We start from the raw sequence: 22,523 nt of genomic DNA, 5'->3' as shown, positions 1-22,523 counted from the left end.
CAAGGTCACACAGTTGAGGGCAGAACCCGGATTCACATCCAGGCTTATGTAACCCTAGAGCCCACTTTGGGGTTTGACCCAGGTGTTTGACCATGGTATTTTTTTTCTGTTGACAAAAATTACCCAGCAAAGCCATGTTTCCATGTGGAGGTTCTGCGGGGTTACCGCCTCTGAGCACACAGCTGGTGAGGCTGGAGAACCCTTCACCAGCTCCTGTGAGGCAGCCAGGGCTAGCGGAGGGGGTGCTGAGGCACAAAGAGAAGGGCGGAGGGTGAGGCAACACTTGCCTCCGTGACGCCCGGCCTTTTGTCCTTGCTCCTTCTCCAGAGACTGCACTGTGGTTATGTCCCCTGATTTCACCAGGTCAGCGAGTTTTCAGTTGCGTAACAGGATGTCACGTGGAATGTTTTTCTGTTTCTCTGGAATTAGCGAGTAGGTGGTTTCTACTGGCCGAGTCCTGGGAGGGGTCACCTAGGAAAATTAGTGGTAGAGATGAGGAGAGCCTGAGAGAGGGGACTCTGGGGTGTCACACTTGCTGATGGCCATCATAGCAGCAACCAGGGGGAAGAGAGTTGGGAAGAGGTCAGTGCCCAGTGGCCATGGAGCAATCTGCACCCCTTCCCTTTGGCAGGGCAAAGATGGAGAAATGTCCTATGGGTCATGTGGACCCTGAGGAAGGAAGCTGAGCAGGAGCCATCTTGCTTCACCCTTCCTGAAAGGGCTCAGCCACCGGGTGTCTTCAGCTGCAGATGACTGTGGTGGGTATGCTGGTGAGGGAAGCTGAGTGGACTGGAATAGGCTTAAGCCAAGGTGGCTCTCCTATGTCAGTGAGCTGTGTACTCCCCACCTCCAAAAGCCTGCATCTATACCTTGGGAGATTCAGCACTTGCCAGACACTATGCCAGAGAGGGAAGTGGTGACCAACTCATTCAACTGTTGAAGAGAGAATGGCAACCTTGCCTGGGTTTGCAAAGAGAAATGTACCTCTTTTCTTATCCCCTCTCTGCATGTATCCTCCCAGTACACAGATGGGGCCTAAAAGAAAGAGAAGAGAGAGGGAGGGCCGGAGCAAACCCCTCACCAGTCCAAATAGCCTGTAATAGGGGGAAGAGCTAATTTTGCATAAATATATGGGACTGGAATTCTAAGTTAGGCTAGATGGAGATTTTCTATCTGAATGTAAACCTGATGCTATCAAATCTGCCCAAGATGCCCTTAGCAGGTAGAAGGGAGGATTTTGACCAGCACAGGTGGAGAGAATAGTTGCAAGGAATCAAATCAACTCACAATTTTGTGTTTGTACCACAAGTTATGTTTCTTCCTTTAACCAGTTATATAGGAGGAAGAGAGAAGGACCATCATCTGACAACCTGTGTTAGGGCAAGACCCAATCCTCCTCCTGCCAAGATCAACTTTTACAGTCATTTCTGACCCGTGTCAGCTCAGGCACTGTCATTATTCAGGCATAAAATACAGCTGTGAAAATGGCAGACTCCAAGACTAAGGCAGTGACCAGGCCGACCTTTAACCTGATATCCAGATGAACACAGACTGTGTTTTCCTATGTTTGATTCAGGGTTAGGGCGAGAATCTGATGCTATTTCTTGTCTTGGCCTGCTCTTCCCTGGCTTCATTCTGTTATCCAGTCATTTATGCAGTTGCTCAGCCGGTCAGTAAATCTTCCTTAAGTGCCTGTTCTGTCCTGGTTTGAAAGATAGGGATATGGCCATAAATGAGATGGACAGAGTCCCTCGTGGAGCCTACATTCTGCATCCCTCCTCTCATTCAGCGCTGAGGTTTGCAGTGCCCAGCCCTCTCTGCTCACTTCTTATTCCTGTCTTCTCTGTTGTGGACACTAAATCAGTCTCCAGTTTTTCACTTAGACTTGCTGGAAATCCACTGCCGCAGATGAAGTCTCTCAGTTCCTGGGCCTGTTGTAGTGCCCTGAGTGCTTTCTAGGCTTCCCTGTTGCTATAGCTACCACACAGGAGCCGCCTTCTCCACCTGGAGTGGTTAGCTTGTTGGTCATCTAGAACGCCTCCCCTCTCTCTCCATCCTTCCAGATTATGTTCACGTTCAGCTCCAGCTTTCTCTCTTTGACAGAACGTTATCCCTGATCCCCGGGCCAGATGGAGTTGCCTTAGATTCCAACTCCTGTTGCTGTCACTGTCTCTACCCTTAACCCAGCTCCTGCCCAGTCCCAGTGGATGTTGTCTGTGACCATTGGGACATGTGCTTTCCCTTCCATTCTCAGTTCTAAGCTGAAGGGCAGCAGGAACAGCTTCATTTTACTCCATGTAACTCCTGGCCACAGTAGGTGTCCATGAAGTGTTGCCTTTGCTTCATTTATTAACTTCTCTGCACCCAAAGACACTGATATTATCAAATAGCAAAAGAACCTAGTGTTAGGAAACAGGTTACTTTTTCCAGTTCTACTTTTCACCTATCTGTTATGTTTCTTAAACATAAATTGAAACTGAAGTGGCTACCTTTATTGCTTTGTCTCCTTGAGAATTTTTAGGATCTGAAATAAATAGCTTTTCTTTAGCTGTGAAATGGAGTTCTCAGTCAAAAGGACAGAGGACCATATTTGATGCAGTAATAGCGATTTGTTTGATACTTTTTCTTACTCCACACACATACATGTAAAATGTCCAGGATAGCTTACTGAATTTTTATTAATTGTAAAACTGTATCTCCTGCTTTGAGGGTTCATCTTTTGCTACATTATCCTGATAGGTCCTGTAAAATAAGTGGAAATCCTAAGCAATTATACTTTAGATGGTAGACTAAATACTGCCACCACCTGTTCAGATTGAGAAGTGCATATTGATGTTCAGGAGGTTGTGTTGCTCCCTTTCTTTTAAAGAAGACTGCCAACATGTTCTCCTGGATCAAAGATAATCAGCTATTTAATAAGGCGTACGTGGGCATCTTAATTATAGATTAAAATATTTTAATTTCTGTTTTAAAAAAAATTCCACGTTCTATGATAACTTTTATGGACTTTGCAGTCTCTCTCTCTCTCTCTTTTTTTTTTTTTTTTTTTTTGTATCTCGGCCTGGGATAGCTCTACTGTCCTTTGTGGGTAGAGAAGGAGAATGATCAGTAATATGAGGTCTTGCTTTGTCACCTACGCTGGAGTACAGTGGCATGAGCACAGTTCACTGTAGCCTTGACCTCCCAGGCTGAAGCAATCCTCCCACCTCAGCCTCTCAAGTAGCTGGGACTAGTCACATGCCACCACATCTGGCTAATTTTTACATTATTTGTAGAAATGGAGTTTTGCCATGTTGCCAAGGCTTATCTTGAACTCCTGGGCTTGAGAGAGGTGCCCATGTCTGCCTCCCAAAATGCTGGAATTACAGGCATGAGCCACTGTGCCTGGCTGGCTTTTTTTGTTGTTATGCTTTTTAAAAAAGAGTATCTCTGTGGTATGTGGTGAACAGGATTAACTTCAATTATTCAAGGTACAGCATAAATGTAAGGTTCATGTACATAAGGATACTTGCAAGTATCCTATTCTATTTATAAACCAACATCTTTGAAAAATAATTATGCAAAGCAGTGATATTTCATAATAGTTTTGGAAGAAGGATGTCTATAGATAATTTTAGAAAATTTTTCCCTATAAAATATTTATACTTTTAAAAGTGTGAACATAAGTTGTATTAAAATGCATTATTTTAATATTTTTTCTTCGTTAAGGCCAAACTCTTTTGATAGCATGCCTGGGAGAAAGACCCTTTTGTAGACTGGGAACAGTGCCCTGAGGGGCAGATGTGTCCCAGCTGATGTCATATGAGCTAAGTCATGGAGCAGGGCTGCTATTGAGACGTGAGGTGTCTGGGCCCCTATGGCAACGGCTTGTCCTGTGCTATTTTTTCACTTCTAATACACTTTATTTCTGTTATTTAAATTACAAACTTCATATATGCTCTCCATACCAATGATAGATTACAGGGGCATCTAAAGTAGTACTGATAGCATTCGCCTGTCGCCTGACACGCTGTCTTTCTGATGTAATTGCTGCCAAATTGGTATCGTTTTCTATACTTTTTTGTTCTGCTTGATAAACATGCCTAAACTTAAATACATGTGTATAGGTTGGTTTTAGAAGAAGTGGATGATAGCGTGAGTATTATTCTGTAGCTTACTCTTTTCACTTGTCATGGGCCAATGCCAAGTCTGGCTTAATGATTCGACTTAGGTGATTTTCTGACTTTTTATAATGGTGCAAAAGCAATAGAACTTTAAGAAACTATACTTCCCTTGTGATGCTGGGTGGCAACAGCAGGCGCAGCTGCATTTTCCATGCACTTTTGACTTAGGGTATTTTCAACTTATGATGGGCTCATTGGGACGTAACCCCATTGTAAGCCTCGGAGCATCTGTCTGTTTGCTGTGTGATCTGTGGCCTCCTCCTTGGTCGCTGCTTACAGTCCAGGGCATGATAAACCATCTCCTATTGAGGTAGCCCTGGGTTTTCAGCTTTATTGCAATAAACATTCTTGGGCATCTATTTTTATGTGCTGGTACTTTCAGTTTCGTCAGGTTTTTAGGAGAACTGTGTCAAAGAAGATATGTGTCTTTAACTTTAAACTTAGCTGTTTCAACTTAGCTTTTTGAAAAGTACTGCATGGCATTGTGCTCTTAAAAGCAGATCTTTTTTCTGGCGGTGAGTTCCTGGCATAGAGATAGCCCTCCTGTCCTTGGTGGGTAGAGGAGGAGAGTGGTCAGTCAATACTGTTTTCCAGGATGTGATGACCTGCTTCATTAAATAGCAAGTATGTTTTCCGGTTCTAGAAGACTAAGTATTTCTCAGCTAAAGTTGGACTTGTCACCTTTTTGATTTTAGCCATGCAGGGCTAGGGCAGTGTTTGGATTTAATAAATTTCGTCAAAGACCACTATGACTTAACCTAGTTTGCCCTTGAAGACTCCAGCTTCTCATATGTAAAATTACAATAATGAAAGTGATCAAAAAGTCCAATAGAGCTCTAGATTTAAATAAAATGGCTGGAGGAAATGCCTCTGGAGACTCGGTTGCATTCCTTGTCTTCATTTTATTTAGTAATTTCTGCTCAAGGTTTAACTTGGTATCTGAGGGATCTTGTGGGCAAATCAGAATGATGCAACCATTCCTATTTGATAATATGTTTATTGACCAATGTAATACTAGAAGACATAATAATATAATGTTTAGAGCCTTATATTGACAGCTGTTTCTGCTGTTATTCTTCTGCCAACCTACGGATTATATGTAGTATTAAATTGGACTACTTGGTTCCATCACAGAATTTGGCAATCAGTTTGGCATCTTTGAAGGGGACTGCAAGAGACATCTCCAGAAGGATTTATCTGTAGACTGCTTCCCAGCTAAGAAAATGTAATCCACACAACAAATTCATGCTGTTGAATATAAGCTCAGCAGGAGTGCCTGAAGCTATGTAGTTCTGTACAATGTTGCAGTGATTCAAATAAGCATACTGTGTTTCTGCACATCATTTTGAATGCTTTGATTGGGTATCCATGAAATGTTTTGGTTGTTTCATCATTGTTTCATCAGTGTAATTGATGACTGTTCTGTTTTGCTGACCACTGCAGCTTAATGCAATGGCAAATCGTGCTGCAGGGAAAGGCTATGAGAATGAAGACAATTATTCCAATATCAAGTTTCAGTTTATCGGGATAGAGAACATCCATGTCATGAGGAACAGTCTGCAGAAAATGCTGGAAGGTAAACCATTTCCTTATGCACAGCATTAAAAAATGCAGTTCAATATTTTGATTCCAAAAGGGAATAAGATAGTTTTGATTTTAAAATGTGTTTTTTCCCCCAATGATGCTATTTACATAGGTGTGATAATCTGGGAAGAATATAATGTTATAGTGGCTCTTTAAATATTTAAGAACCTTTCTGTTACTTTTTTAAGCATCACTGTGATGTGGTTTTGTCACTTGGTGATTAGCAGTCAGGGACTCTACAATGGTACACAGGGCTAGTTTTCTTTCTTCCTCATAATGTTAGTTTGATCCACATTTAAGGACATTTAGGAATAGAGCAATAACCAGCCATTCTTTTATGGAGATCAGGTTCAAAAACTGTATCCTCGTTGAAGACCCTTAGAAGGGAGAATATTGGAGGTTCTGACTCAAATTTCTAAACAGCAGCCACTGCTATCCACATGCATGTAACCTCCTGCCACCTCCACACACACTTCGGCATATAGCAGCGAACACTACAAGACCCGTACCCACAGACTTACACACTTGTGTGGATAGGAGATGAAAGAGATGGATTCTGTAATATAGAAGAGTTACTCATGTGGCCAAACCAACCACATGCTGATGAGCAGAAATGCTGCATTTCAAGCAAAACCAGTGTAGTCTGCCACTTCTGCTCCTTGTGATCATAGAGACCCAGAGAGGAATCTGTTGCCGTAGTCTAACCACTTCCGGCTCTGGAAACTGGGAAAAGACAGAGGATGCAGAAACCATGGCCTTGTGCCTTGGCTGTCCATGCTGTGTCTGCGCTTCTGGGGAAAGCCCTGGAGAGTTGGAGCTGGAAGCCAGGGAGGTTGGCTGTCTTGATTGGAAATGCAGGCTCTGGAACGAAGAGGGACAAAGAAGGTGCTGAATTATTTTTTCCAGGAATCCACGTTTGCTCTCAGTTACTTATGCAGTTCTTCGTTTAATCAGAACAACTTAATGTTGCAGTTGGAGAAATCTGAGTGTCACAAACAGGGCAAATTTCCATTCTCTTTTCTGGACTTTCTGGTTCATATCAGTCATTATGAAAGTTTGAACACATAGTTAACTTTTTTGGGGATCCATTACCTGCTGCAAAATGACAGAATTAGGCCAATACTTTTTTTTTTTTTTTGAGGCGAAGTCTTACTTTGTCACAGAGGCTGGAGTACAATGGCGTGATCTCTGCTCACTGCAACCTCTGCCTCCCAGGTTCAAGCAATTATCCCGCCTCAGCCTCCTGGATAGTTGGAGTTACAGGTGCGTGCCACCAAGACTGGCTAATTTTTTGAATTTTATTTTATTTTATTTTATTTTATTTTATTTTTTAGTAGAGATGGGTTTCATCATAGCCAGGTTGGTCTTGATCTCCTGACCTCATGATCTGCCCACCTCGGCCTCCCAAAGTGCTGGGATTACAGGTGTGAGCCACTGCACCCATCCTAGACCAGTATTTCATATAGTTCTTCTAGCTGTGACAATTTGATGCCCCTCTTTAGAAAAAAATCCCTTCCTACAACTGAAAACATCTCAGCCCTAGAGCAATTTTCATCTTTTCTACATAGTTGGCAGTCAGTCTCTCAGATCACAGTGACATTACCTGGGCATTGTCTCAGGTCACAGTGATCATACATGATTATTTGAGCAGCTTAAACTTTTGGAGATTGTTTTACACAGTTTGGCTGTCCCTGCTACAAACTGTGTTTCTTATGCATTGAAAAATTGGACTAGCTTGGTACTGTTATTGGAAAGGTAATATGACTTTAATATGAAGACTGTTCATTTATCAACATTATTAAGTTATGCTTTAAATTTTTCATTTGGTCATTTCGTACGGTGACTTGGAGAACATATATTCTTCTCTGCAGAATGTTGCTCCTATGAGTACTTATAGCATATAAATTTGACTTGTTTTTAAATTGGTAATTCTTTGGTTTCTTGTTCGGAACCATTTCTCCTGCTCTTATGCCTGTGATCTGACTCATTGCTGTTTTCTAAAGAAATGCAAATGGACCAAGGGCAACTGTGTGTTTCATAAGGGAACATGGTGCTTCCATATAACTTTTCCAGCTACGTGCAGTTCAGTAGGCAAGGACATCTTCCTGGATGCTTGTCCGTGGTCTTGACCAATGTTTGACTACCTGTTTTTACCGAGTAAATTATAAACCATTGCGGAGGCTGAGCTGATGATGAAGTGTTGCAATCAGACCCACCTTCTAAGGCTTTTCCTCCTCCAAACAGCTGTCCTTGGCATCAAAGAGATAAGAAGGTTCATACTGCTGGTCACTTGGTAGGCAGAGGAATGAAGTATGCATTTCATTCATGATAGTTTTATTCATTTTTTAACCACTGTTATGGATGTAGTCAGAATAGATTCCAAATATTAGAAAAGTAAAATTGTTTGCATTCTGGCTTCAAACAGCTCTCTGTGAGCAAGAGCTGCAAGATATTTCATCAGAAGCTGAAATCTAGGACCAGGTTCACATCCTGTGTAGGTCCTCTATAGAGCTGATTTAATTTTAACTTCAATTTGTATGTTTCAACCAAACTATTTTTGTGGGATCTATACTTTCTAAGGAGAGAAAATGATGCATTTCAGTTACATAGCAAACAATTTTGTAATTTAATGAAGTGATTTTCACAATAGTTTCCCTTTTGATCATATAGATAATGATTTTTCCCTCAAATAGTAAGAGGATACCCTGTATTTTCTTTTTTTATTTACAATTTTTAAGTTCTGGGGTACATGTGCAGGATGTGCAGATTTGTTACATAGGTAAACTTGAGCCGTGGTGGTTTGCCGCACCTGTCAACACATCACCTAAGTATTAAGCCCAGCATGCATTAGCTATTTTTCCTAATGTTTTCCCTCCCCTCACCCCACCCACCGACAGGCCTCTTGTGTGTTGTTCCCCTCTGTGTGTCCATGTGTTCTCATTATTCAGCTCCTACTTATAAGTGAGGACATGCGGTGCTTGGTTTTCTGTTCCTGAGTTAGTTTGCCGAGGATCATGGCTTCCAGCTCCATCCATTAAACCAGTCGGTATAAGAGCCCGGAATAGTCATTTTCCAAGGCCGAGAGTATTGTTATTAGCAGAAGTGGAGCTTTTACATCATAACCATCCTGGGTGTTGGGGAGGAAGTGGTGAAGGGGAAGGTAGAGAGGCACATGGAATGACTCGCACGTCTCCGCTCGTTGAGGTTGTGCCCTTCGGGACATCTCTTCATATCTGCTCTGAAGGTCGGCAGGCACTGATAGGAAAGACACAGGAGGCACATATTCCTCCTCTTCCAATCCACTTGCCATCTTTTGGAGGTCACCTAGAAAATTTTACTTTCTCCCCACCAGTAGCTTTGTGCTTACCTTCCACATGACTGTTAGATTAATACTGTTGGCCATTGTTTGGTTCTATCAAACTGACCACTTACTTATTCATCAGTATAGTCATTAAACTAAAAATTGAGCAACTGCCCTTTGCCACATGTCGTAAGTATTTTCACTTAAATGATTGTATCTGATTTTCACAACAGTTACGTGCAGTGCATGGCATTATCTGCTTTCTATAGATGAAGAAACATAATTTTTTAAGAGTAAACAGTAAGTTGAAACAAACATGTAGATAAACATGTAAACTACCAAGCTAGAGAAATGTAAGGTAAAACTTCAAAGTACCATTTGTCACCCAATGTTTTACAAATTAAGATACTACTGAAAAGAATGTGGTAAAACTAGTACTCTAAATATTTATAGTATTATTTAAATTAGCTAAGAGAGACATATTTTGTTTAGAGATAGTTTTTACCAGGTTGCTTCCTCTTAGGGACAATATCAAAATAATATTTAAAAAAATAAAGATATAGGAAGGGCATGGAGGCTCACGCCTGTAATCCCAGCACATTGAGGATCATTTGAGACCAGCCTGGGCAACACATGAGACCCTGTCTCTACAGAACATTTAGAAATTAAAAAAAAAAAAATCAATCAGGTATGATGGTGTGCACCTGTAGTTCCAGCTGCTCAGGAAGCTGATGTGGGAGAATCATCTGGCCTGGGAGGTTGAGGCTGCAGTGAGCCATGATTGTGCCATTACACTCTAGCCTGGGTAACAGAGAGTGAGGCCCTGTCTCAAATAAAATAAAATAAAATAAAATAAAGGTATAGATGTGCCTGTGTTGATAGTAGTGTTTAAAATATTGGAAGCCACATGACTAACAGTAGTAGACTGATTAATTTTACTTCATCTTCTTGATAGAAAAGTTTGCATCCATGAAAAATACCACATGTGAAGACTATATGTCTTCATGGGAAAATATGTATAATGTAAGTGAAAAATTCAGGTTGTAAAATTGTTTCCATATTCTTATGCACAATACAGTAAATCATTTGTCTGAAGAAAGACTAGAAGAGCATGTCCAGAATGATCATTGGGTTAGTTTGGAAGGATGAGAGTGATGTTTTTGCCCTTTTCCTTCTTTATTTACAAAATATTTGCTATGGTTGATATATTCCTTTTTAAAAAAATGATACTTCTTATCTCATGGTTTCTGTAGGGTAAGAGTCTGGATGTGTCTCAAGCATAAATGGGAACCCAAGGACCCTCTTCTCAGGGTCTTTCAAGGCTTCAAAGTGACAGCTGCGCTGCATTCTCATCAGGAAGTTTGAATGGGAAAGGAGATTCTTCCCCATTCAAATTTCTGATGTGGAAGTTTGGCTGTTCACAACATGGCAGCCTGTTTCTTCAAGGCCAACAGGAGTGCCTCTCTCCAGTTACAGAGTCCTGTGTATTACACTTTTAAATTAAATTCTTTTTTAAAAATATCCTTTCCATTGTCACATTTACAAAGCAGTATTTTAACCTAACGCTTGTTATCATATTATAGTGATCCTTGTTGAGTAGTGGTTCTGATATAAGACAAGCTCACAGCTTGTGACCACAAGGATTATTATATGAACCATAAGGATCATTATAACCACCTAACATAGTAATGAAGATACATTTTTGGAAGGCTTACTATGTATTGGACACATTTCCAATTTTTAAAGAAGTATTTACTCAGTCCTCATTGCAGTTGTTGTTACTGTTACCTTCATTTTACAGATGAGGAAATTGAGGCACAGAGCCTGAGAAACTTGTGTCACCTCAAAATAGTAAGTGGTAGAACCAACATGTTTACCTACTTAGTGGGCTTTTCTGCCACTCGAGGTAGTGGGTTGGTGTGGAAGGTACCGTGACCTCAGTGTGTGAAGTCCAAGGTTTGGGGTTTTGCTTTAGTCTCTGAGTAAACTTGAACAAATCTCATTTTCTGTATTTGTAAAGCATTGCAAGCAACATAGCTTCCCTCTTTAACTCACAACTCATTAAAAGAATTTCTTGCAAACTATAAAGTGCTTTCCAAAGTAAAGTGGCTATGTTTTCTCTTGGGAAGCAATAATGTATTTTAAAATAAGCACTCAATGAAATGGATATGTTGATGGGCTGCAGATAAATTCAGTCAGCCAGGCAAGTATTTGGTAGACCCCCATGCCTTCCTATGGGTAAATTTTCGAATTTCTTTATTCCAAAGACACGGAGTTATAAGCACAATTTTCAGAGGCACAGAAGCACTTGTCTCATAATAGGGTTTGTATGCAGTCAGCACATGTTCATCAAAAATGATTTAATAAACAACACATCAGACCTTCGAGTATGTTCTGAGCAAGTTGTTTTATGGACTTGCAAACCTTAGCCTAACAGTGGAGCCGGGGAAGTGACCCCAGAGCATGTGGGATGCAGGCCCACATCAGCTCAGTGATGTGGGTGATTGTGTGGTCTGGGGCTGTGTGAAAGGGGGCCAAGCAGATCCATTCTGAAAGACTGGAATCTTTTTAGCAGGCCTTAAAATATAGCCACTTAAAAAAATACTCCCTGGCATGATGGTCATTGACTGTGGAGAATGTTTTGTGGCAAAATCAGGTGGCTCTAGAGTTGATATCTGATCTGTTCTTCCATGCAAAGGTTTTGAGGCCTGATTAATCGGAATCTTCATTCAGTGTGGAAAGGATAGTTGGAGGCAAAGAACTTGGAGTTGTCATGGGAGGCACCATCGTGGTGGGTGTTACGGTCATACGTTTGCTTCCTGCTCCAGTCTCCCTGCCAAGTCGCCTTGGAGGAACCAAGGTCTAAAGGGAACAACCCCTGACACACCCTGCTCCAAAGTGTTCATGAAGTAATTCTCTCTGCTCAGAGAGAGGAGAGCTTGTGGCTCTTGGTTCAGATGTCCTTTTTGCTCGACATGTTCTTCCTTAACCTCATGTCTTTATGGGGTGCTGGCTAATTCAGCCTTGAGGAAATGGAAGATGGATTCAGCCCTTCGTAGATATTGCAAATTTAAGCTTTTCATTTTAAAGTGAGTATTTCCTATCACATTCCCTGCAGATTTATGCTGTGAAATTGTACCAGCTGTGAGCTAATGAAAGGCTGTAAATGTGATCCTTCTTTAGCTTTCTGTAGTCTTGAGTTTTTAATCATTATTAATATCCTCAGATTACTTAGCTATTGGAGGAGACAACCCATAATAACTGGAAATTTCTCATCATTTTTTTCTCAAAATTTGGCACCATGGCCTAGGTTTCCATATAGAAAACCCACTTTCCCATTACAGTGAAAATAGGTAGCTCTACATGGAAATAGCAGCTTGTACGGCTTTTTGACAAGTCATCTGCTAGACCAGCAAGCCTGTCAGGCTTCACAGGCTATCAGAGCAGTCATTTAGAGGAAAGAAATGGACGAAGTGTGTGCGCTTTGCCTCTCTGGTATTGAATGGGGATGGATTTTGAATGCATCTGCTCAAGTGCTGGATGGGATCTGCCCATCTGGACAATCGTATACTAAGCGCAGAGGCATAGGCTAGAGGAAGAGCATGGATGCATGTGCTGTGGGTGGATTCCAGCTTAACATACTGGCTGTGTAACCACGGATGGCCTGGTCAACTTCTTAAATTCAGTCTTTCCATTTTGAAAATCCAGAGTGAATCTGCCCTGAAGGGCGGAGGATTTCTACAGAGCCTCAGGCATAATACCTGCTCGTAGTAAGTGCTGTCCTGAACACACGGGAGCCTGGACGGTTATCTCAGACATGCGTCTGTTGATCAAACAGTTACCGAGAGTGTTCTGGATGCCAGGCATTGGATAGACGAATGCTTCGTTCATTCACTCTGAAACAAGTAACCAGTTTTGACATAGGGCAGAAATCAGGCCGGAAGAAAAGATCATGCTTGTTTATTAGTGATCTCAGTGAGGGCCTTCCCTGATTAAGTCATGGTTGAATGTTTTAACTGGATGTCAAAACCAGAAAGTTTATTTGACATTATCAAGAAGGACAACAGAAAAGAAGGTGATTTAATGAGAGAATAGTAGCTATGTTTCTCCCAGTGATGCTCTATTTTGCAATTCACTGAGACAATTCAAAGATTAATTTTAAAATGTTCACCCTCAGAATTACCATTTTGTTAATCAGAGGACTAGGACAATTACAAAGTAAGTGCTCATAGAAGAAAGTGTATTCCACCAAACTCAAGACAGATGTGGCTAAATTTAGTTATAAGAGGTGCTGTTTTTCCCTAAGGCTCTAGTTGATATTTGCGAGTTCGATATTTGCTTGCCAGTGACAGTACAGTCTCAAAGGGTATAAGAGCGTTGGTCCTAGAAGCTTTCTCTGCCAGCATGAGGTGTGTGGAATGATCGCCACCCCTGCGTCCTCTCCTGCATGTACCACTCATTTACCGCGTTAGTAATTGGCAGCCACCACGTCAGTCTTCCAGGATTCCTGGCTCTCTCTCCAGTGCCTGCCACTGTGCATCCACACCAGTCTCTCCAGCCTCTCAACGCCCCTACCTTTTCCCAGTCTCAGCTTCTCTTGTGCCATTTACTTTGAGTTCCCTATTTCGATGTTAACATCCCTTGAATCCTGGCTTCAGTTCAATTCCTGTTCATCCTGGCTCAGTTTGTATATTGACTTTTAATTATTCTCTGTTTTTTTTTTTTAGTGAAAATAACATGGAAAGTGGAGTCAAGGGATTTAGATTTCTATCCCAGTATATTTGCTGTGTTGCTAGCATCTGAGGCCATTCCTCCTTAATACATCAAGATAATTCTATTGCTGGGTGTGGTGGCTCCTGCCTGTAATCCCAGCACTTTGGGAGGCTGAGGCAGGTGGATCACCAGAGGTCAGGAGTTCAAGAACAGCCTGGCCAACATGGTGAAACCCTGTCTCTACTAAAAATACAGAAATTAGCCAGGTGTGGTGGTGTTTCCTGTGGTCCCACCTACTCTGGAGGCTGAGGCAGGAGAATTGCTTGAACCCAGGAGGCAGAGGATACAGTGAGCTGAGATCGCGCCATTGCACTCCAGTCTGGGTGACAGAGCAAGACTCAGTTTCAAAAATAAAAAAAAGATAATTCTATCTACTCTAGATGGGAGTTTGTGAGGGTTCATTGAGAGGAAAGCACCAAGCCTCATCATTTACATATGGCAGATGTAACAAAAATGGGCACACACATACATATTTTTAAAATAAGAGAGAGGGTCTCCCTCTGTTGCCCAGGCTGAAGTGTAGTGGTGCAGTTGTAGTTCACAGCAGCCTCTCACTCCTGGGCTCAAGTGATCCTCCTGCCTCAGCCTCCTGAGTATCTGGAACTACAGGTGTGCACCTCTACACCCAGCTAATTAAAGAAATTTTTTTGTAGAGATGGGGTCTTGATATATTGCCCAGGTTGGTCTTGAACCTCTGGCCTCAGTCTTCCTGCCTTGGCCTCCCAAAGCTCTGGGATTACAGGCACAACCCACTGCACCCAGCCACATGTTTTTTATTTGCTGCAAAGTTTCACATACCTCAGCAATTAATACTCACATCTTACTGTCCTTACCACATGTTAAACCTAAGATAGAACAGGTTACCACCATATACTGAGAATTTGTCTTTAGACACAAAATTCACATTCATAAATACTAATAGCACATTATTCTATGGACTTGCTGCTGCTCCATTTCCTTTAGGCCAGTGGTAATGAGTATTCTGTAGTATATGGTGAGGGGCTCCTGTAGGCTAAACTGAACATTTTCATTGTATGGGCCGTAATTAAGTCCTCTTTGAATGGCTTCACCTGTGGAATGTTCAGTACAGGGACATTATCATCATTTGCCAGTTCTTTGAAGACTATTTTGTGGATCTTGGCTTCATGACTCCAAAATGGGAAAGGGACAGATCAAACATTGGCAGAACTTAGACGTGTGTTGGGCTGGCAATCAAGGGAGGGCCATGTACGTTTCCACCTCAGATCTCAGGGTACAAGAAAGACCAACCTCACAGGGTTCAAATGGAGACTTTTTTTGCACCCTCACTGACCCCACCCAGCAACTGTATAGGAGAAAATAAGAGTGATAGAGGAAAGGCAGATTATCTGTGGCTTATTTTCTTCTAAGTAAATTCTACATTTGTAGAGATCTGAAAATTATATATATTTTCTTTACTTTTTAATTTTTTAACTGTAGTTTATATATGTTTATGACATATAGTTGTCCTGTTATATAAAACAAATATTATAAGACCTGGGCATGAAACTCCCGATTAGTAAGCCCCGTTGTCTGCAGTTTGTGGCATATGCCTCTGATGTCAGCTGAAATGAACTTTGTTCAGCAAAACGGTTTGTAAATATTGGTTTGAGTTTGGCAACAAGAGTGAACAGATCAGTATTTCTGCCTCATCCTGAGTTTATCCAAACCAACCCAACAGTTTTCTATTTAAAAATCCAGGCGCTAATCGTTTCAGTCTCGAGTGTACCCCCATCTGCCCAGGTCTGTTAATCATCTGCAGACCTCTTTGCTTTTCAAGCTGCCACTCAGCACACAGGGAGAGAAAGTGCTCTCTCAGTGGTTCACTTTGCTTGAGAACCTGGTGGGGTTATTTTACTTAGCGCACGCAGTTTTAATGTTCCTGAAAACAGAAATGTTAAACAAGGAGCCTTCTTAGTGCTGACGTGGTGAGAGCTGCCGCAGCCTGTCCCGTTGCTGAGAGCTAAACGGACAGAGAAGCATGGGGACATTCTCTCTGGCAGGACATTCTAGGGCCTGGTCCTGTGGCCATCCATTCCTCTCTTGATTTTGTCGCAGGCCATCTCCAGGTTAGCTGGCAAGCCTGGTGTCTTTATTTTTAAACTTGCAGTCATTAACATGCCTTGTGTGAAGAGAAGGATCTTTTGTTCCTGGGCCGAGCCTCAGAGCTTGGAGGCCAAGATACTCTTCAGGCCTGCTAACTAGCCCTAAGCCCTACAATAACAACTTCAAAGTTTGGCCTTTTTAGCAAAAAAGAGACTGCAAGAGAATGTTATCTGTGGATGGTTTGGAGGAATCAGCTGCATCCTGAGACTTCACACAGTGGAATGTGTGTATTTTAGGATTAAGTTGAACACTTTGGGTCATGGCCTGGGGTTGGACAGAAAGCCCAAACAGCAGGCATCCAGGGAGTGGTGAGCGCTTACGGAAGGTGCTGGAATTTGCCATGCTTCCCACTGGGCTGTGTCTCAGGGCCGTGTGCACAGGCAGAAGGGAGCCTGATGCTTGGAGGGCCTCTCCATTATTGCGGGGCATTGTCACCAGGCGACGGATCTCTAGGACAGGGCTTGCTCAGTTTTACCTTGTGGCTGGCATTTAGCCTTTTATCCTTTGCCTCAGATTCTGCTGTCTGTCTTCCAGCTGGGTCCATGCACCCCTGAGTTCATAGGAAGACTTTCTGAGGTTCACCCTGGGTACATTACTTTATGGAATTCAGCTTTTAGGTCATCAACTTCTGTATGTCCTTTTTACTACCATTACGTTCCCTGCCTCAGAATGCTCCTGGGGCCAAAACTGGGTCTCCCCCCCCCAGCTCCCTTTCTAATTGCCTTACGAAGATGCAAGCATCCCCTTCATCACACCCTCCGTCGTGCTGTGATGCATCATCTCAGGATGTTTTAGAGGTACATGTGCAAAAACGTTTGAAGACTTCTGATTAGATTAAACTTCTTGAGCAATCTAAGTCAACACTGTGCATAAAAGTATAATGCAAGACACAAGTGCAGAAAACATTTGGAATTTTAAACTTTCTGGTAGCCACATTAAGAAATTTTCATATTATTTATGTCATATAAATATATATAACATTTATATTATTTTAATAACATTTAACCCAGTATATCCCAAATGTTATTTCAACGTTATCAGAATAAAAAGCTAATAGAGAGATGTTTTTGCATGTTTTTTTTGTGTACTATGCCTTTAAAATTTGACTTATATTTTAAACGTACAGCATATCTGTCTCAATTTAGACTGGACATATTTCAAGTGTTTCAGAGCCACATGTGACTAGTGATGACTACATTAGGGCAGCACTGTTATAAGTGGTAGAAAGCACAGCCTTCAAGCTGTTGATATTTGGGAACCAAGATTGGTTCATGTTGAATTATGAAAAAATAACAAGCTGAGGTTGAGAGGCATTGATTAAGAGCATGAGCCCTGGAGCCAGCCCAGATCCTAGCCTCACCACGTATCCATCAGCTGGGAGACTTTGGACAAGCCCTGAGCCTCTGTTTGCGCTGGTTTCCATGCATCAAAAATGAGAAGAATAAATGCCTTCCTCATAATGATTGTTTGAGGATTGAAAAGCTAAGGCTAATCTATATAAGCACTTAGAAGAGTGTCTGTATCTGGTATGGAGCCCACCAAGGTAGCGACGGCGTGGTGGCGAAAACTCTAGGTTCGTCTTTTAAAGACTTGCACTTGAGATGTCTTTCTGCCATTGATCACTTCGTGCCTGAACTTTTCAAACTTCAGCGTTCACATGTTCGAGGGAGTCGCTAACACCTCCTTCCTCCCAGGACACTGTGCTGGAGGGACAGATAATAAGATTTGCATCATAGCCAACATTTTTGGGAATCTTCCTTACAGCAGTGTAATGCTTATTTGTATTATTTCATCTTCACAACAATTGTTTGAGAAAGGTGTTTTTATCCTCATTTTCTGTTTGAAGACAGCAAGGCTCAGTAACTAGCCCAAGTGACCATCTTGGGCATGGGCAGAGCTGAAGTTGGAGTGCAGCTATGTCTGCCTCTGAAGCCCTGAAACATTGCTACATGCTATTGCCCATGCATATGTCATGATTATTACTCAGATGTACAGTTTAGTTCACATGATACTAAAATCTAAGTTAAACAAAGAGGTCTTCCTATTTCCCCAAGATGGCAGAGTAAGCCAATGTGAAATCCCTGCTGATAAAAAGATCTGGAAGTGTCAGTGAGTTTGATCAGGGAAGCAGGACAGTGAGCAGTGATTTGGAAAAGGGCCTTGTTTTCAGGAGACGTTGGGGATGTGAGGGTGCAGAGCTGGGTGCCTGGAAGAGCAGAGGACAAGTCACTGGCGAAGGCCTGAAGTGGGGGCCGGAGGGAACGCCTCTGGAGACTGCTTCTCCTGTGTCAGGTGTCCCTGGGGGGCACAGGTCTGGCCATCGGAGGCAGGGGAGTGAGGACAGACTGGAGTGGGCAGGGACGGCTGCTTCAGCTGCTTCTTCATGTCACTTTCCAAACATGCAAAATACCTGTAGCAAACCCTCACCTGGAACCATCCAGACTAGAGACTCTCAGGAAGCCTGGCTGTGAATTAGCTGACATGATAGGGTGGGATCCCACTGCAGTGGCCAATAGCGATTCCTTCCGGAACCACTGGAAGAGTGAGTCCAAACACATCAGGAACACCACCCGTTATATGTGTGGGAGCCTTCCATCCTCCTGCTCCAGTTCCAGTAACCTTTAGGTTACATACTGTTCCAGATGACTGCTCTATCATACCGGTTCTCAGGGTGCTCATCCTGCATCTTTTTCCTCTGCCTGCTGCCATCATCATGAATGCTGTTTTCTGGTATGTTGTAAACTTGCCTTCAGTGCAGCTTTTTCTGTGGGATTCTACAGAATCGTGGAAGCACTGCTCCTAAGCAGCTTTTGGTTTGCATTTGCTGGGCGTCTGAGATTTTTGGCCCAACATGAGAATTCCTCCTCTTGGGGGCTTCTGTGCATAAGGAAGGTGTGTTTGGATCCCAAACATATGCGAGACCAGGCCCAGGGTTTCAGATCTTTCTTTTCCTCATGCCGGGTCCAGGCAGAGACTGGCTTCCTGGTCATCGCCCTGAGTGCATGAGTAGTTTTTTTTTTTTTTTAACAGCTCAGTTTGATGTAGGGAATCTCAGTTCCAGCAGATGGCTTGCACAGGCCCAAACTAATTTTTTGTTTCTGTTCCAGTTAAACACAACATACAGTAATTTACCCACTTCCTTATAACTCCCCACTAAAGTGATAATGAAATGGAAAAAAAAGGCAAAAATACAAAAGGATAAGAGATTGGAAGAGGAGGTAATGGAAACAAAAATATAAAAGCTGCAACATAAATGGATGAGTGATAAGTAATGCCACAGAGTAGGAAAAAAAGCTGCAGTTTATGGCAAAAGTATGAGAACCCCCAAAGTAAGCCAAATAGAAGTGCAGATCCTTAGACAATCTCTGGAATTCGAGCTATCAGGTGTCTCTGAAAGAAGAGGACTAGCCGAACGTTTGCACTAGAAGCAGTTCATTGGATCCAAGCGTCCTTCCTCCCCTGCACAGCCTAGTGAAGGCTCTTCCCACACTTCCACAAGAGAAGATAGTGATGCACTTTCTGGAAAGTCAGCCTTTCTGGAAACGTTGACTATGGGGACTCTGGGATCAGGAGCACCAGGCAAAGCTGCAAGAGGGACAGGGAATGCCAGAGAAAAACGGGTTAAGTGAAAGTCTAAATATGGAAGAATGAGACCCATGGTTACTGCCCCAGTTCTCTTGGGAAGTTGGCATCCAATATGATCCACTCAGGTATCTGGAAGATTCCATGCTGGGGCCTGCAAACATCCAAGACAAAGGACTTGCAGATTGTTACATCAACCAAATCCCCCATCACAAAGTCTAGCAGCTAAGAAAGCCTGCACATAGCACACGGCACTGCCAGCCAACCTCCTGTGTCTTGCTCTTATATGTGAACAGACAGGCAGAAATTACCAGAAAATTGAGGAAAGCTCAACATGCATGACAGAGACCACACCCCCCCAACACACATATGTAAGCAAGCAAATTTTCAAAAGTCTAGAAAGCCGGGCACGGTGGCTCAAGCCTGTAATCCCAGCACTTTGGGAGGCCGAGGCGGGTGGATCACGAGGTCAAGAGATCGAGACCATCCTGGTCAACATGGTGAAACCCCGTCTCTACTAAAAATACAAAAAAATTAGCTGGGCATGGCGGCGGGTGCCTGTAATCCCAGCTACTCAGGAGGCTGAGGCAGGAGAATTGCCTGAACCCAGGAGGCGGAGGTTGCGGTGAGCCGAGATCGCGCCATTGCACTCCAGCCTGGGCAACAAGAGCGAAACTCTGTCTCAAAAAAAAAAAAAAAAAAAAGTCTAGAAAACAAAATTCAATCCAGAGAAGAAAACAAAAACTGGTATTAATATTCTTAGAGAAATATTATAAGATGGGCACAACTCAAAGCATCAGCAGTACCCAGCGTTAAGTTGGGATATGGGGAAAGGAACGTTACCACCTGCTGGTGAGATCAAAAACCACTGCAGCCCTTTTCAAGAGCAATCTGGCAGTAGAGTCATCCCTCAGTATCCAAGGGGAAGTGTTTCCAGTCCCCAGATTCCCAAATCCACACATGCTCAAGTCCCTTACCTAATAACATGGTGAATTTGCATAGAAGCTATGTACCTCCTCCCACAGATCTAAGATTATCTCTAGCTTACAGTCCTTACCACAGTGTGGATGCTGTGTAACCAGTTGTTACACTGTATTGTTTTCTGTTAGCATTATTTTTCTGTTGTTACTGTTCCTTTTTTTTTTTCCCCCAAATATTTCTGCTCTTGGTTGGTTCCAAGGATGTGGAGTCCGAGAATACACAGGGCCAACTGTATATGATAGAGCTGAAGATTTAGGAACTCTCTGACCCAGCCCATTTCATTTATAGAAATCCAGGTACAGGGAAACTTTCCACAAGGAGATTGTACAAAGATTTTTTTTAACTGTACTGTTTATAGATACTGAAAAAAAGGAAAGAATTGTCAACAGTAGGGGAATGGATAATTTGAGATATAGAGTGGAATATTACACAGCTGTTTAAAAATTAATGAAATTTACTTACATTATATGGATATCTAAAAAAGTTGGATGAAAACAAATTACAAAGACTGATATATATGTAAATTTGAATACATATATTATTTGAGGATAATAGTAGTAATAAGGTTTAACATAAATAATAGTAACCCTTTGATACAGAGGCTATTAGCATTTTACATCTGAGGAAAGTGAGGCACAGAGAGGCTAAGTAACTTGCCCAAGACCACACAGCTAGTATGTAGGTAGTGAAAGGACAAAAAATTCTTGGGAATATTAACAAACTTCAAAGAAAAGAAGCAGGAGAATATGAGACTTTCTATGTAGCTTTTTTTTTTTTTTAAAGAGACAGAGTCTGGCTCCGTCATCACCCAGGCTGGAGTGGAGTGGCATGATCATGGCTCACTGCAGCCTCAAACTCCTGAGTTCAAGTGATCGTCTTGCCTCAGCCTCCCAAGTAGCTGGGACTACAGGCATTTTAAAAATCTTTTTTGTAGAGACTGAGTCTCACTACTTTATCCAGGCTGGTCTGAACTCCTGGGCTCAAATGATCCTTCTGTCTTGGCCTCTCAAAGTGCTGGGATTACAGGTGTGAGCCACTGTGCCCAGCCTTTTTTTTTTTTTTTTTCCCTGTTTGGTGTTATTTCTTAAGTGAGATCTGAAGCAGTTGTGGCCAAGCTGAGTGTCTGTTACATGATTATGTTTTTAAGTACATTTTTTTTAAAGAGCAGTTTTAGATTCACAGCAAAATTGAGCAGAAGGTACAGAGTCCCATCTCGCCCTGCCCGCACACACGCACAGCCTCCTCCATCATTCACGTCCCTCACAGAGTGGTGCCTTGTTGTGAGCAGAGCACCCACATTGGCACGTCAGTATCCAGGTCCACTGTAGGGTTCACTCTTGCTGTTGGACATTCTGTGGGTTTTGACAGATGTTTAATAATGTATGCACTGTCATAGTGGACAGAATTGTTTTCCTGCCCTACACGTTCTTGTGCTCCACCTATTTATTCCTCTCACCTCCCTAAACCCTGGCAGCCAGTGATTTTTTGGCTGTCTCCATAGTTTTGCCTTTTCTAGGAGATCCTACAATTGACTTCATGTAATATGTAATCTTTTCAGTGAACAGTTGGCTTCCTTCCTTTAGCACTGTGCATTTAACTTCCCTCTGTGTCTTGGTAGCTCATCACCTTTTATCACTGAATAGTATTTCATTGTCTGGGTGTGTTATATTACTTTTTAGTCTTTACATGTTAAAATATGTCATAACTTTTAATGATTAAAACTGTAAGCTTGGAAATTAGCCCACGGCTGACTGTTCAGGGATACAGGACTAATAGAGTCATAAAGTCTGTGAATCAGTCTGTGTATTTTTCACTGGCCTTCCGCTAAGCATCATTTTCTTTACCGTCCTGCATGTAATGAACAGACACATAGTGTCTCCCTGCCTGTGATGCTGGGCCTGAGTTGCTGAGCGGACAACGCTGTGGCCTTGGAAAGAAAGGCAGTGCTCTGCGCCAGAGCAAATTCAGAGGGCCCTCACTTCACCATCTGCTTATTCGGTCTTAAGAGCTGTGCC

General features: G+C 42.4%; 1 protein-coding gene across 2 annotated transcripts in view; it reads left to right on the top strand.

Moving 5' to 3' along the window:
- The window catches only part of MTMR7 (myotubularin related protein 7), a 113,766-nt gene that overhangs the window by 75,740 nt on the left and 15,503 nt on the right, over positions 1-22,523 (top strand). For both annotated transcript variants that reach the window (XM_074383959.1, XM_003935557.3), the window contains one exon: positions 5,607-5,739. In XM_074383959.1, coding sequence (XP_074240060.1) covers positions 5,607-5,739 — 133 coding nt within the window. The remainder of the gene's footprint in view (positions 1-5,606; positions 5,740-22,523) is intronic.

The sequence above is a fragment of the Saimiri boliviensis genome, chromosome 13 (assembly GCF_048565385.1).
Source record: "Saimiri boliviensis isolate mSaiBol1 chromosome 13, mSaiBol1.pri, whole genome shotgun sequence".
NCBI classification, from domain to species: domain Eukaryota; kingdom Metazoa; phylum Chordata; class Mammalia; order Primates; family Cebidae; genus Saimiri; species Saimiri boliviensis.
This window is presented reverse-complemented; position numbering and strand designations above follow the sequence as displayed.